The sequence below is a fragment of the Magnolia sinica genome, chromosome 19 (genome assembly GCF_029962835.1).
Source record: "Magnolia sinica isolate HGM2019 chromosome 19, MsV1, whole genome shotgun sequence".
Taxonomy (NCBI): domain Eukaryota; kingdom Viridiplantae; phylum Streptophyta; class Magnoliopsida; order Magnoliales; family Magnoliaceae; genus Magnolia; species Magnolia sinica.
In genome coordinates, this window is record NC_080591.1 from 11,003,312 (window position 1) to 11,018,018 (window position 14,707).

General features: G+C 41.7%; 1 protein-coding gene across 3 annotated transcripts in view; it reads left to right on the top strand.

Annotated features, from left to right (window-relative positions):
* The first annotated feature begins 10,868 nt into the window (after positions 1–10,868).
* The window catches only part of LOC131234346 (protein PHOX1-like), a 37,723-nt gene continuing 33,884 nt past the window's right edge, over positions 10,869–14,707 (top strand). For 2 of the 3 annotated variants that reach the window (XM_058231156.1, XM_058231154.1), the window contains exons 1-2: positions 10,869–13,500; positions 13,924–14,185. In XM_058231156.1, coding sequence (XP_058087139.1) covers positions 11,601–13,500; positions 13,924–14,072 — 2,049 coding nt within the window. In that variant the 5' untranslated portion in view covers positions 10,869–11,600 and the 3' untranslated portion in view covers positions 14,073–14,185. The remainder of the gene's footprint in view (positions 13,501–13,923; positions 14,186–14,707) is intronic. The other variant, XM_058231155.1, reaches the window with a different exon arrangement.

Sequence of the window (14,707 nt, forward strand, 5' to 3'; positions counted from 1 at the left end):
AGAAAGAAGCTCTTTTAAGTTCATATCGCTGCTGTCCATTTCGTTTTTATACTCCGCCAGAGTGTGATGGTTGATACTTAAGCCACTCCAAATTGTATACATGGCATCCACTAACTCACATTGAACTGTACAGTTCATGTGATACAATCTAGATAGTCCATCTCCCCAGTATCAGATCTGTTTAACCATCTTAACCTCTGATTCGCGGGCATTTGTTTATGAATTTGAACGGTTGGATATCTTTCATCTCAACCGTACTAATGTCCAATAATCGACTGGATAAGTCATTACGTTGTTGTAAATGATATTTTTTAATCCATCTAAAGTGGATTTCACTGTTTGGACGGTTTAAAATTTGTCTAATGATATGAAACGTTTATAAGCTTTTAGTGCTTGTGTATCAACCATGCACTGGGCAAGAGTATCAAAGAATTTCTCTTTTTGTAGCCGGCTTCTTTGAGGGAGAGGATGACAGTTACGGGTGTACATCCAGTAGAACTGAGTCGAGCTGGCTTCAGCTCGACTAGGCTCGGTCTTCAAACCTAACTGACCAGCACGGCTTTAGCGACTCAGGCCACTCAAGCCGAGTTCACTTGGGCAGCGTTGTTACAAATACATGGAATACACCTTCAAAATCTTATTATATCTAAAACAGCAACAGTAATTTTACAGGTATTTTATTAAACACTTTTTAAGTACCATAAAAAATAAGAAAAAAAATATATTTATTTCATATCCAAACCTTACTTGTCACTAGCCACACTTGTTGAGTCATTTTATCAAACACTCGGTGAGCAACATCAATATCAAAATAAGAGTCACTCACTGAACTAGTTTGATCCGAGTTTGATTCAAATTAGGTTTGATTCGGGCAAGTTGAGCTAGCCAGCTCAAACTCAAAAAATCAGCTCGACTTAGCTTGAGCTCACCTCAAACCAAGTCAATTGGAGCTTTTTCAAGTTGAGTCCAGCAAAGCTAACCGAGCTACCACGGTTCGTGTACACCCCAAAATGCAGCAGGATGATTTACCAATCGGGTCCTACAGAAATTAAATAATTTTACCCACCAGTATTCCTCAATTTAGGCTAAGAAATATTGACTATTAATTTATAATGGCCACTAATCAGACGGATAAGATTGTTTAATGCTGAGCAGTTTGAAATACTGGCTCCCTATCCTAGGAAAATGTAAGTGAATGGAGCCGATTGATTTATCAATCTGCCATGTGTACCGTGGGCAGGTAGCTCTACCGTGTTCGGGTTTTCCGGCTCTGATTTTCCCAGAGAAAGAGCAATGATATGGTGCGGGACAATGTACCATACTAGCCAGGCACCTTCCCTGCGGACGCGGATTAGCTACTGACATGTTGGGGTAACTCAGTACGCAATCCGATTTCCGTACTGAGTAACTCAGTAAGCTAAGTGTACTGACTAAACCCGAATCTGAACCATCAGTAGTGGGATCTAATCTAAATGGTAGAGGTTGCAAGGAGTTGTGATTTTTATAGAAAAATTGGTGGGCTTATGAGAGACGGTGAAAATGAAAAGTATTAAGGGTGTAAATTCAACAAATAAATGATCTATTTCCAAAAACAGTGATTGAGTTCTTGGTTGTAATTTGAAATATAGACTATTATCTAGCGGGTCCAACTATTTGAACCGTCCGGATTCAACATCGCTACACCTTCTTCTTTTTTTTAACACACGCGCACTCACGCCGTGGTGGGCTTTCACCACCTATGGATACTTGAACCCTTGATCGGGTGTTGGAACTCTCGAGAGTCTACCACCCGAGCCAGGGCAAGAGCAAGAGCAAGAGCAAGGATCCAACATAGATACTACACCTTGAATAGGAGAAGAGCCGCCATATCACAGTGTGGATGGAGTACTACCTTGCCCGTCGGTAGCTAGGAACGTTTAAAAACAAAGAAAAACGCAAGCACGCACGCACACTCACGCCTTAGTGGAGTTTCACCACCTATGGGTACTCAAACCGTTAACCCGGTATTGAAACTCCTGAGAGTCTACCACCCGAGCAAGAGTAAAGACCCAAATCTCAAGTCGACAGCATACTTATCGTTGAAAACTTTTGTAGGTGACATATAAGAATACCCTTTCACCAAATTGTTACTTCTTTTCTTCAATTTAGTTTGTTAAAAAATGACACAAATGATAATTCTATCAAAGAAAGCACGCACTTGGAGCCGGGCATCGGACCGAATTGGATCAGATTGGGTTCAACTCGACTCAGTCCGGATTCTACATGGCCTTACCTGAACTCGATTCGATTCGGAACCAAGTTTGGGTTATCTAACTCGATCCGATTCGGAACCAAGTTTGGGTTATCTAACTCGAATCGAGTCCAACTCGGTCAGGAAAACCAAATCGGATCGGGTTGGGTATCGTTCGGATCGAGATACGTAAATATGATGAGTGTGGAATACCAGTTGATTTGTTTTAGCCACCCATTTTCTCATACTTGTGTGGCCCACCTGATCAATGAACCAGTCAATTATTCGGAGCCAACGAACGACGAGGATCTTGGGAAAGCATGTCATATTGGTTGGACAGAAGTATATGCGTCTTCATCACATTTCCAACGAGGAATGACATAATTCTTATCCATTGAGGAGTTTCTAGAATGTTGTGCATTTCACATGTCTCGATCTGTTTCCACTCCAACGTACGAGTAATCACAGAGTCGATGAATGTAGGGCCCTACTAACAGACGGCGCAGGTTTCACAATCCACACAAATTGAGGTATCAATCGATAAAGTTAACAGTCATTTTTCCCCTTTTATTCTGGACCATCCAAAATTTCTTTCTTCATTTTTGCGATATTCTGACTGAAAAATGGGCATCAAGATATTTATTTTCGGTAATTTTTTTTGTAGAGTAGTAAAAAATTGGTGGGGTCACATAGATTAACGATTCCAATTTAATGATAATACAACCATGTGTGCCCAGGACCATCAATGCACCAAGATTCATCTGTCATTGGAAGGCCAGAGTTATTTTTAACATTATTAACAGATTAAATGGAAAATAAACGTTATGGTGGGGCCCATGTAACTTTGATCTAATTTGAGCCGTTTGTACAACTCGGAGCTCGAAGCGCATACGCGCACGTCTTCACACGATACGTATCTACAAGACTACAACAGCTTGTCCTGTGTAGCTTGCGTGGGACGCGGATTATCTACTGCCTACTGACAGGTTGAGTAGCTAGAGGCTAGAGCCTAGACTCCCTACTGAAGTGACGTGACCAAGTTCTGTGGGACCCGCCATGATATATGTGTTGTATCCGCACCGTCCATTCATTTGGAGATATCAATTTAGGGCAGGAGCCAAAGAATGAGTCAGATCCAAAGCTCAAATGGACCCCACCACAGAAAACATTAGAGAGAGTGACGCCCACCATTAAAATTTTCTAAGGCCCACAAAAGTTTTCGATCAAACTGAAATTTGTGTTCTCCCTTCTTTCATGTTTGTCTTAACTTGTGAACTCGTTGGATCTTAGATAAACATCATAGTGGACCTTAGGAAGGTTTCAGCAATAGGAGTCACTCTTCCCACTATTTTATGTGGTGGGGTCCACTCCAAATCTAGATTTGACTCATTCTTTGTCTCATGGCCTAAAATGATCTCTACAAATTGATGGACAGTGTGGATACACACACATACATCATGGTGGGTCCCACAGAACCTGGTGACGTCACTTCAGTAGGGAGTCTCGCTAGCTACTCAACCTGTCACTTGTCAGTAGCTTGCATGTGATACAAGTAATTAATTTGAAATTTATCCAGGCCACACACGGCAGTATAGTTGGCGTGCACGTGAGCCCACCGTGAATGCATGTGGTTGATCCACACTGTCCATTCATTTTTCTAGATCATTTTAGGGGTTGAACCCAAAATTTATGCATATTCAAAGCTCAAGTGGACCATACCATCGGAAAAGGTAAAAGCACTGATGATGCAAACATCCGATGGCTCCATTTTAACCTTGGCCCTTTATTTATCAATTTATTTTAACTTCATACTATATGACCGGATTGGATCGGATCGGATTCCGGATCGGATCGGTCCGGATTGACATTGAACCGAACTCGATCCGATGAAGGATCGGATCAGACTGACCCTACTCGAACTGCACCGATTCAGGTCGTCGGTTCGGTTTGAATCGGGTCGGATCTAGTCGGATCGGGTTGGATTCACCGGGTCAGGTCAGACATGCCCAGCTCTACACGCACTATAGGTATATTTGAACAAATTGTCTTAAACCCTAAATCCAACATTTTTTTTAATGGCCCATACAAGTTTTGGATTAAGTTTGTATTTGTATTTTATATTCAATTTCATGTGAAACTCACTCAATTTCATTTAGGTTCGGTCAATTATCCATAACCGTAGCAATGGCTGCTATTAAGGTCAAAATCTGGACCACCCTCCACTCAATGCTGATAACTCGGAATGAACCCTGGCCCTGCACAAAAAGGTGAGCAAATGAGACCCTGGCTTAAACAAGGGACCCTCCGATGCCTAAGTCAAGCTAGAGAATTTGGGTCTAAGTTGCGTAATGTAGAGAGAGGGTGCAAGATATTGCATACCGGTTGTAATGGGTTCCTCTAGTATTTATACCCATGCAACGATGGGATCATGGCCGTCAATCTCGACATGATTTGCTCAATTAAGCAGATGTCGCGCGTGCGAAGATGTCGGCCGCTATCTTTGGATCGTGCGTTGGTTCACTCTCTCATATGCCTTAATGGGGCGCATCTATGGGCGTGATATTCGGCCACGTCCATACTGGGGTTGGTTCCGGAACTCGGTCTCTCGAGCCATTAGTCGGAGTCCGTGGTCGGAATACTTCTCTAGCCTCTGAGATGTGAGTAGGGCTCGGCTCGGCCAATCCAGAGCCGTAGTTCTTCGGATGAGAGCTCTAGACAAGAGCTCGGCTCGGCCAATCCAGGGCCGTAGTTCTTCAGATGAGAGTCCAGACAAGAGCTTGACTCGGCCGATCTAGGGCCGTAGTTCTTCGAATGAGAGCTCTAAACAAGAGCTTGACTCGGCCGATCCAGGACCGTAGTTCTTCGGATGAGGGCTCCAGACAAGAGCTTGGCTCGGATTGCCCCGTCTGTCTCTCCTCAGTAACCATAGTTTTGGAATCATAGTTCGGAAGCAAGGCCGGACTTATCGCGATGTTCTCCTTCCGAGGCCCTACTGATCGATTCGGTTTGCTTGAGTCGGTCCTTATCGGGTCTGCTCACATTTTCCCATAACAGCTGCGAATTAGATTCGTAGACACAAAACTAATAGCTATGAATCTAATGAAGCAATGACTATACTACCAATGGCTACGACCTTTCTACAGTTATAATCTGTAGCCATATGTCTTTATCTACGGCATTTGACGCTTTTTCTGATAGTAGACGATGTTACCGCGGTGCCACCGTAAAAGCAAGGGTATTTTCATCCACAAAGAGTTAATTCGTATAGTAGTAGTTTAGTTAAGGAAAGTAACATTTGGATGATTCAGAAAAGTCAGTCAATAAAATGTGAGATTTATAGTGGGAAAAATCTCCGTGTTTTCCCTTCATACATTCAGGTCTATGCTACTTTGTGAATAGGATAGATGACAATTAACCATCACGGTGGGCCCTAGGAAGGTTTCAACGGTGGGTGCTATTATCCTCGCTACTTCTTGTGGTGTGGTCCACTTTAGCCCTGGATCTACCTCATTTATGGGCTTGTACCCTAAAATTATTTGGAAAAATGGATGGACGATATGGATAAATCCTACACTTCACGGAGTGGCCGAACCCTACATTCCTAGGTAGTGTCTGGCCGAGGTACTGACCACTCTGAGTCCACATAGTTTTATCAATTGCATGACATGCACTGATGCTGATTGCGTATGTTGTAGGCCCTGTTGTGATGTATGTGTCCACCTCATTTATTCACTTCTCCTGAGCCCAAAAATGAAGCAAATCCAAATCTCATGTGAACCTAACACAAAAATATTAGTACTTCAAAGCCCACCATTCAAAACTTTTTGGGGCCCACAAAAGTCTTCTATGAAGATGTATTTGTGTTTCGATTCATCTATGTCTGTGTGACCTAAATAATCCCCCACCGTATTCTTATGTTTTAGCTCATACCCTAAAATAATTTTAAAAAATAGATAGACCGCATCAATAAAACACATACATCATGATGGGGCCCACATGGCACCATCCGTTAGCCCAGTGGCCACCTCACCACTGGCAGCGTTAGTACGCAGTTTGCGTCCAACACGCCCAGCACCTTATATCGAGTTTTTCCCAACTGTGAATCCCACCTTTTACCCACCGTCTTTTTAAAATGCTCTCAAACTTTACTTTTCAAAAATAAACCATTCTGTATGGACACACTATTTGCGAACGAAAATACCCTTGCATTCACAGTGGCATCGGTGGCACCATGATATCCACGATGCCACTGCGAAACTCCGTCTTGTCCATGGTGGCACTGTGGATATCATGGTGGTTCTGTCCAATACCAAAAAAAGGGTCAAAGGCCGTAGTTAAAAACCTTTGGCCATAGATTATAATTGTAGCCATTGATAGCGTAGTCATTGCTTTGTTAGATTCATAGTCATTAGTTCTTGCTTTTATAGTGAAAAGTACATATAACTACGGATAATTGAGCGAGCCTAACATGAAATTGAATAAGCCTAACATGAAATTGAACGATCATAGCATGAAATTCAACAAGCCTAACATGAAATTGAACGAGCCTAACATGAAATTCAACAAGCCTCAATGGAAATTGAGTGAGGCAAACATGAAATTCAACGAGCCTTAGGGCGTGTTTGATTTTCCAGTGAAATGGTAAATGCAGTGTAAAAAAGTAATAATTACCTCCCCCTACATTTACAACTTACCTGATTTGACTACTTACTTTTTAACACAAAAATCAAGAATATTACAAAATATCCATGGGTCCCACTGTGATGCATTTCGCTTCTCTGCACTGTTCATCCATTATTCTAGTTGAATTCAGAGCATGAGTAAAAAATTGAGGCATATCCAATACCCAATTAGATCACGTCATACAAAAAAGGGAATCGAATACTTACTGTTAAAAACTCTGTAGGGCCATTGTTTCTTTTGGCATGGGCCACTTGAGTGTTGAATCCACTTCATTTTTTGTCTCATGCTCCAAAATATTGTAATAAAACAGACGGACGGAATGGATATATCATTCGCATTACCTTGCAATTCAAAAATTAAAATTACATCTTTTGAACCAATTTCACAGGCATAAATTCCCATGAATTTTCAAACGCAGTGAAATTGTAATAATTACTATTTCCCGGGTATTTCCCATTTCTTTGAAAAACAAACAGGCCCTTAAAGGAATTAGCGAGGCAAACATGAAATTCAATGAGTCTCAAAGGAAATCGAGCAAGGCTAGCATGAAATTCAACGAGCCTCAGGGGAAATTGAGCGAGGCAAACATGAAATTTAGCGAGACTAACATGAAATTCAACGCGCTTCAAAGAAAATTGAGCATGGCAAACATGAAATTAAGCGAGGCTAACATGAAATTGAGTAAGGCAAATATGAAATTCAATAAGCCTAAGGGCCTGTTTGGGTGGTGGGATTAGAAGGGATTAGGTGGGATGGGATTCAAAAAACATAATAATTACCCATGGCAGGGATTGTCCCCTGTTGTCATGGGATAAGATTAATTCCATGCTTTGTTGGTAATACGGTGGTACATTGAATGGATATACCCACCATCATTTGAAATTACTGAGAATAACACACATGTGTTATATCTAAACCGTTCATTTGTTTTATAACCTCATTTTATGGCATGGGCCTAAAAATGAGGTAGATTCAAAACTTATGTGGCCCCAAAGAAGTTTTCAACCGTAAGTATTCAATCCCCGTTGCTTTCTATGGTGGGGTCCACTTGAGCTTTAGATTTACCTAATTTTTTGGCCCATGCTCTAAAATAATCTCGATAAATGGGTGGACGGTGTGGATATAGCCCACATAGCATGGTGGGACCTACACAACTTGCTAACATTGAGTGAAATTGGCACGGGACCCAATGCAATTCCATTTAATGTAATTCCAAGCTTTTCCATTCTACCCAAACATGGAGTGAAATTGGCACAGATCCATATGAATCCCATCCCACCTAATCCCTTCTAATCCCACCGCCCAAACAGGCCCTAAAAGGAAATTGAGGAAGACAAACATGAAATTCAACAAGCCTCAAAGGAAATTGAGCCAGGCTAACATTAAATTCAATGAACCTCAAGGGAAATTGAACGAGACGAACATGAAATTAAGCGAGGCTAAATTGAAATTAAACGAGCCTATAATAAAATTGAGCGAGCTTCAAATGACATTGAACGAGCCTAGAATGAAATTGAGTGAGACAAACATGAAATTGAACGAGCTTCAAATGAAATTGAACGAGCCTAACATGAAATTGAGCGAGACTAATATGAAATTGAGCGAGGCAAACATAAAATTGAACGAGTCTAACTTGAAATTGAGCGAGGCTAACATGAAATTGAGCAAGCTTCAAATGACATTGAACGAGCCTATAATGAAATTTAGCGAGGCTAATATGAAATTAAGCGAGGCTAACTTGAAATTGAACGAGCCTAACCTAAAATTGAGCAAGGCTAACATGAAATTGAGCGAGCTTCAAATGACATTGAACGAGCCTAGAATGAAATTGAGCGAGGCAAACATAAAATTGAGCAAGCTTCGAATGAAATTGAACAAGCCTAACATGAAATTGAGCAAGGCTAACATGAAATTAAGAGAGGCAAACATTAAATTGAGTGAGGCTAACTTGAAATTAAACAAACCTAACCTCAAATTGAGCGAGCTTCAAATGACATTGAACGAGCTTAGAATGAAATTGCGCGAGGCAAACATGAAATTAAGCAAGCTTCAAATGAAATTGAACGAGCCTAACATGAAATTGAGCGAGCTTCAAATGAAATTGAACAAGCTTAACATGAAAATTGAGCGAGCTTCAAATGACATGAAATTGAACGAGCCTAACTTGAAATTGAGCGATGCTAACATAAAACTAAGCAAGCTTCAAATGACAATGAACAAGCCTAAAATGAAATTGAGCGAGCTTCAAATGAAATTGAACGAGCCTAACATGAAATTGAGGGAGCTTTAAATGAAATTGAGCGAGGCAAACATGAAATTGAGCGAGCTTCAAATAAAATTGAACAAGCCTAACATGAAATTGAGCGAGGCTAACTTGAAATTGAACGAGCTTAACTTGAAATTAAGCGAGCTTCAAATGACATTGAACAAGCTTATAATGAAATTGAGCAAGGCTAATTCGAAATTGAGCAATGCAAACATGAAATTGAGAAAGGTTCAAATGAAATTGAATGAGCCTAACATGAAATTAACCGAGGCAAACATGAAATTGAGCAACCTTTAAATGAAATTGAACAAGCCTAACATGAAATTGAGCGAGACTAACCTGAAATTGACCGAGCCAAACATGAAATTGAGTGAGCTTCAACTGAAATTAATCGAGCCTTACATGAAATTGAGAGAGGCTAATTTCATGTTAGGCTCGTTCAATTTCATGTTAGCCTTGCTCAATTTCAAGTTAGGCACGTTCAATTTCATTTGAAGCTCGCTCAAATTGATGTTAGTCTCGCTCAATTTCATGTTTGCCTCACTTAATTTCATTTGAAGATCGCTTCATTTCTAGTTAACCTCGCTCAATTTCATTATAAGCTCGTTCAATGTCATTTGAAGATTGCTCAATTTCATGTTAGCCTCACTCAATTTCGAGTTAGGTTCGTTCAATTTCAAGTTAAGCTCGTTCAATATCAATAGAAGCTCGCTCAAATTAATGTTAGCCTCACTCAATTTCATTTGAAGATTGCTCATTTTTATGTTAGCCTCACTCAATTTCATTATAGGCACGTTCAATGTCATTTGAAGATTGCTCAATATCATGTTAGCCTCACTCAATTTCAAGTTAGGCTCATTCAATTCAAGTTAGCATCGCTCAATTTCATGTTAGCCTCGCTCAATTTCCTTTGAAGCTCGTTGAATTTCATGTTTGCCTCACTCAATTTCCTTTGAGGCTCATTGAATTTCATATTAAGCTTGTTCAATTTCATTTTATGCTTATTCAATTTCACGTTAGGCTTGCTCAATTATCTGTAATTGTATCAAGTAAGAAGCTCCCTTAGGTTGTTGACACGGGAGATTCAAACCATGTGGCTGGGTCAACTGGCGACTTCTCTTATCGACTCTGCCACCTGCTCAATTCTGTTCCACTTAATCCCTCTTTCATGACCATATATCTTTCCAGATAAAGAATGAGAAATCTTTCTCCTGTTACATGAATTAAATGTTTCATTTCATCCGGGAAAAGATATATCTTTCTCTCCTGCATTAGATCTTACGGAGTCACTTATACCTATATGAGTGGCTTGTGAAGCCATTTGGTCTCACCAATGTACCGAATACTTTATGCAATTGATCGATTTGACCAAAATTTGAAAAGTCTTTCTCACTATTTGAAGTAGTGGAGCTTTCGATCAAGATGTTCTCGCCTCTCATGTTCAGGCTTTCATTCGAATCGAAACCATGTTGGTAGATTGTTCGGACTTTACAGAAGAAATAACTACGGACTATATCCGTAGCGATAGAGGTGATGGCTACGAACCTAATGAGATTCACGCTGCCACCGTGGACAAGACAGGTGGCACCATGGATAACACTTCTACAGGTGATTTTCATAGCTGTAATAACCAACTGTACGATCCCGATGCGCCTACTGAAAAAGAAAAAAAAAATTCATGTTGGGGGTAAAGACGGTGCGGTACCACATTCCACAGGATGTGGTACCTTTCCGGGACGTGATCTATGGTCCACGTTCAGAAACAAGATTAGGATCACCAAACCGATACAAAGGTCGAGAGGGCATGAAAATCCAGAGTGGGGCCCACTAGATCAACGGTCAGGCATTGACGAAAAGGCTCTGTGAGGGATACAGCAGCCAGTGGGCAGATTTCACCAGGACATAAGAAGGGTTTTCCTCTCGTCTTTTTTCTCTTCCCCTTCTCTTCCCTCTTTTGCAGCCGCGAGAGAGAGGTCAGAGAGAAAAGGGTATACTTTCCTTGCGTGTATGATTAGGGTTATAAATGGGTGTGTAGGGCCCACCTGAGGAGAACCTGTTTCCCAGATAAGTTTTCTGATCCCTTGTTTTGTGATTTTTTATTTTATTTTATTTTATTTTAAAATAGGCGTCTTCAGAGACGGTGTTCTTAGCGGATTGGGTCTTGTTTTTCTTCGATTTGGTGAAAATATCCGTATGCGAGGAACTCATATTTTATGAATTTAGGGTACTTCTAGTGTGATTCTGAAGAATTTGTAGAGTTTCAAAGGAAGAAATAGTGTTTGGAGGGGCTCGGATTCGTTTATTCAATTGAACGGATTCGGGAATTCGAGGAATCCCGGTGCTGTAATTGGATTTTTGTGGGCGGGAGAAATGAGATTCTGAATTTTTCTTTGGGGTTACGTCCTGCTTGTCAAAATCGTGATGGGGAAGCCCAGCGGCAAGAAAAAGCATCACGATGGGGGGAAATCGGGTGATTCAGCTGTGAAACGGAGCACAAAAGCCTTTGATGAGGACACGACTGTCTTCATCAACATGTCTCAAGAACTGAAAGAGAAGGGCAGCAAGCTTTTCCAGAAGCGGGATTATGAAGGAGCCATCCTGAAGTACGAGAAGGCCCTTAAGCTGCTCCCACGAAACCACACTGACATCATATACCTCCGTTGCAACATAGCTACTTGCTACATGAAGATGAGCCCTGGAGAGTACCACAATGCGATAAATGAATGCAATCTGGCTCTCGAAGTCTCACCTAAATATAGCAAGGCCCTCTTGAAGCGAGCCAAGTGTTATGAAGCATTGAACAAGCTGGAGTTGGCATATAGAGACACCAATATGGTCTTGAGCTTGCAGCCGAGCAATCTCAAAGCGTTGGAGATTTCGAAGCAGCTCCAAAAGGGGCTTGAGAAAAAGGGGTTGAGGGCGGAAGAGATCGGGTTGGCTTCGGAATACATGGGACCGGATTCGCCTCAGTTCAAAATAGCTAAAGTGAAGTCGAGGAAGAAGAAGAGTAGAAAGACCGATGATAAGGGGAGCATGACTGAGGATAAGGCTGTTGTGGAGGAGAGCTGTAATGCTAAGGAAGAAGCTCCGAGGACTGCAAAGTTGGTGTTTGGAGAGGATATAAGGAGCGCCCAGCTACCTGGGCGTTGTAGCATTTTGCAGCTGAGGGAGATTGTTCGGAATCGGTTCCCAGGATCCAAGGCCATGCTTATTAAATACAAAGACGAAGAGGGTGACTTGGTGACAATCACCACCACTGAAGAGCTAAGGTGGGCTGAAGCATCTGCCGATCCTCAGGGATCAGTTAGGCTGTATCTCGCAGAAGTCGATCCTGAGCAGGAGCCGTCATTCTTCAAGGAATCAAATAATGGGGTGGAGGTTGCAGAGTCCGAGATGAACCAAAAGACTGTCTCTGAGAATGGGAGCACAAGACTTGGTGGTGAAAATGGATCCGTTTATGTTGATGATTGGATTATTGAATTTGCACGGATGTTCAAGAACCACGTTGGCTTTGATTCCGACACATGCTTGGATCTTCATGAACTTGGGATGAGGCTCTACTCAGAAGCTATGGAGGATGCCATGACGAGTGAAGAAGCCCAGGACCTTTTCGAAATCGCTGAAGGGAAGTTTCAAGAGATGGCAGCCTTAGCGCTGTTCAATTGGGGGAACGTCCACATTTCCCGGGCAAGGAAGAGGGTGTTTTTGATGGAAGATGCTTCAAAAGAAACCATACTCTTGCAGGTTCAGTCTGCGTATGAGTGGGCACGTGGAGAATACGAGAAGGCAAGTGAGAGATACAAAGAAGCTATCAAAATTAAGCCAAACTTCTATGAGGGCTTACTTGCACTGGGGCTGCAGCAGTTTGAGCAGGCGAAGCTTACTTGGTATTTTGCGGTCGGAAGCAAGGTGGATCTTGACACGTGGCCTTATGAGGGGATGCTTAGTCTTTTTGACCACGCTGAGGACAACATCGCAAAGGGCAGCGAGATTTGGGAGGTGCAAGAGATGCAGCGTTTGGATGAACTCGCTAAGCCTGATAAGGAGAAACAGCTGTTGAAGAAAATGGGGATGGATGAGCTTTACAAAGATGTATCCACAGATGAAGCTGCTGAGCAGGCCGCCAACATGAGATCGCAAATCAACATTTTATGGGGCACTTTGCTCTATGAACGCTCAGTAATTGAATTCAAGTTGGGGTTGGACTTTTGGGAGGATTGTCTGGAAGCCGCCATTGAAAAATTCGAACTTGCTGGAGCTTCTCGAATTGACACTGCAGTTATGAGAAAGAACCATTGTTCAAATGTGACTGCTCAGGAAGGTAAAATGTGATGACTATCTAAGCAGTAGTGTTTTTTCCCTCCTACAGCCACAGATCTGCACACAAAACACTTCCCTTTTGTGTCGTACATGGGAGACATGTATCAAGTGGGTTTCACCTTGTGGATGACCTGGCCTGAAAGCTGGGCTGGTTAAGTCATTAGCTACATGCATTGAACGTGGACCATTGGCATGCACCTTCCACCTTTTTTTTTTTCAAATATGCGTGGCCCACCTAATCAGTTGGTAGGGCTGATTTTTGGGCCGGTTCCCGAAACAGCAGGGCCCACATGATGCATGTGTCAGATGTCACACACACATGCTGGACTTGCATGTGTGGATGTGCATGTAGACTTAGAAAAGCACTTATTTGGAATCATAGATTATTGTTTAAAGTCTGCTGACATATTTGAGCTGATTTCAGGGTTAGTGTTCAAGATTGATGAGATAGTACAAGCATGGAATGAAATGTATGATGCTAAAAGGTGGCTGATTGGTGCTCCATCTTTCCGGCTTGAACCGTTATTTCGACGGCGGGTCCCAAAATTGCATCAGATATTGGAAAATGTATGATTTGTTTGTTGTCAATTCAAGTAGTCAAGGGATCAAAGTTGGAACCAGTATATATAGAACAGTGAAAATATCGATATTACTGTTCTGATGTCCACAAGCACCACCAGTTTTAGGTAAAGTCCTATTCATTTTAATTTGTTTAAGTTGAATGATATGATTTCCTTCTAAGGTTATTTTATAATCAACCTTTTTTTCGTGGGCGAATGCTATGATATAATCTGAGGAGCTCAAAATCGAGACCTGTTGTTTTTAGAAACTTAGCATGATTTTTAACCCTTTTCACATTTTATTTTTGTTTTGCTGCATTTAATTGGCTATTTGCATCCACTCATATGAATTGGGAGCTTTGGGGTCTACATTTCTGTGTGAGGGCATGTGCATGTCGGGGGGGGGGGGGGGGGGGGTAGGGGGTGTGCATGCAGTTCAAGCATGCATGCTAGCCTAATTTCTGGATTCGTCCTTTGAGGCCTGCGTGTAATGGTTGTGTTGGGACTTCGGAGTTGCATTGAGGCTAAGATGATGATGAACTTCACTTCTTTTCTTTTTAATTTTTTTGTAGGATTCCAAAACTTTATTGAACTCAAGAAGGATGACAAGGCATCATCCGATTACAAAAGGCTCTGCCCCCAGAGCTT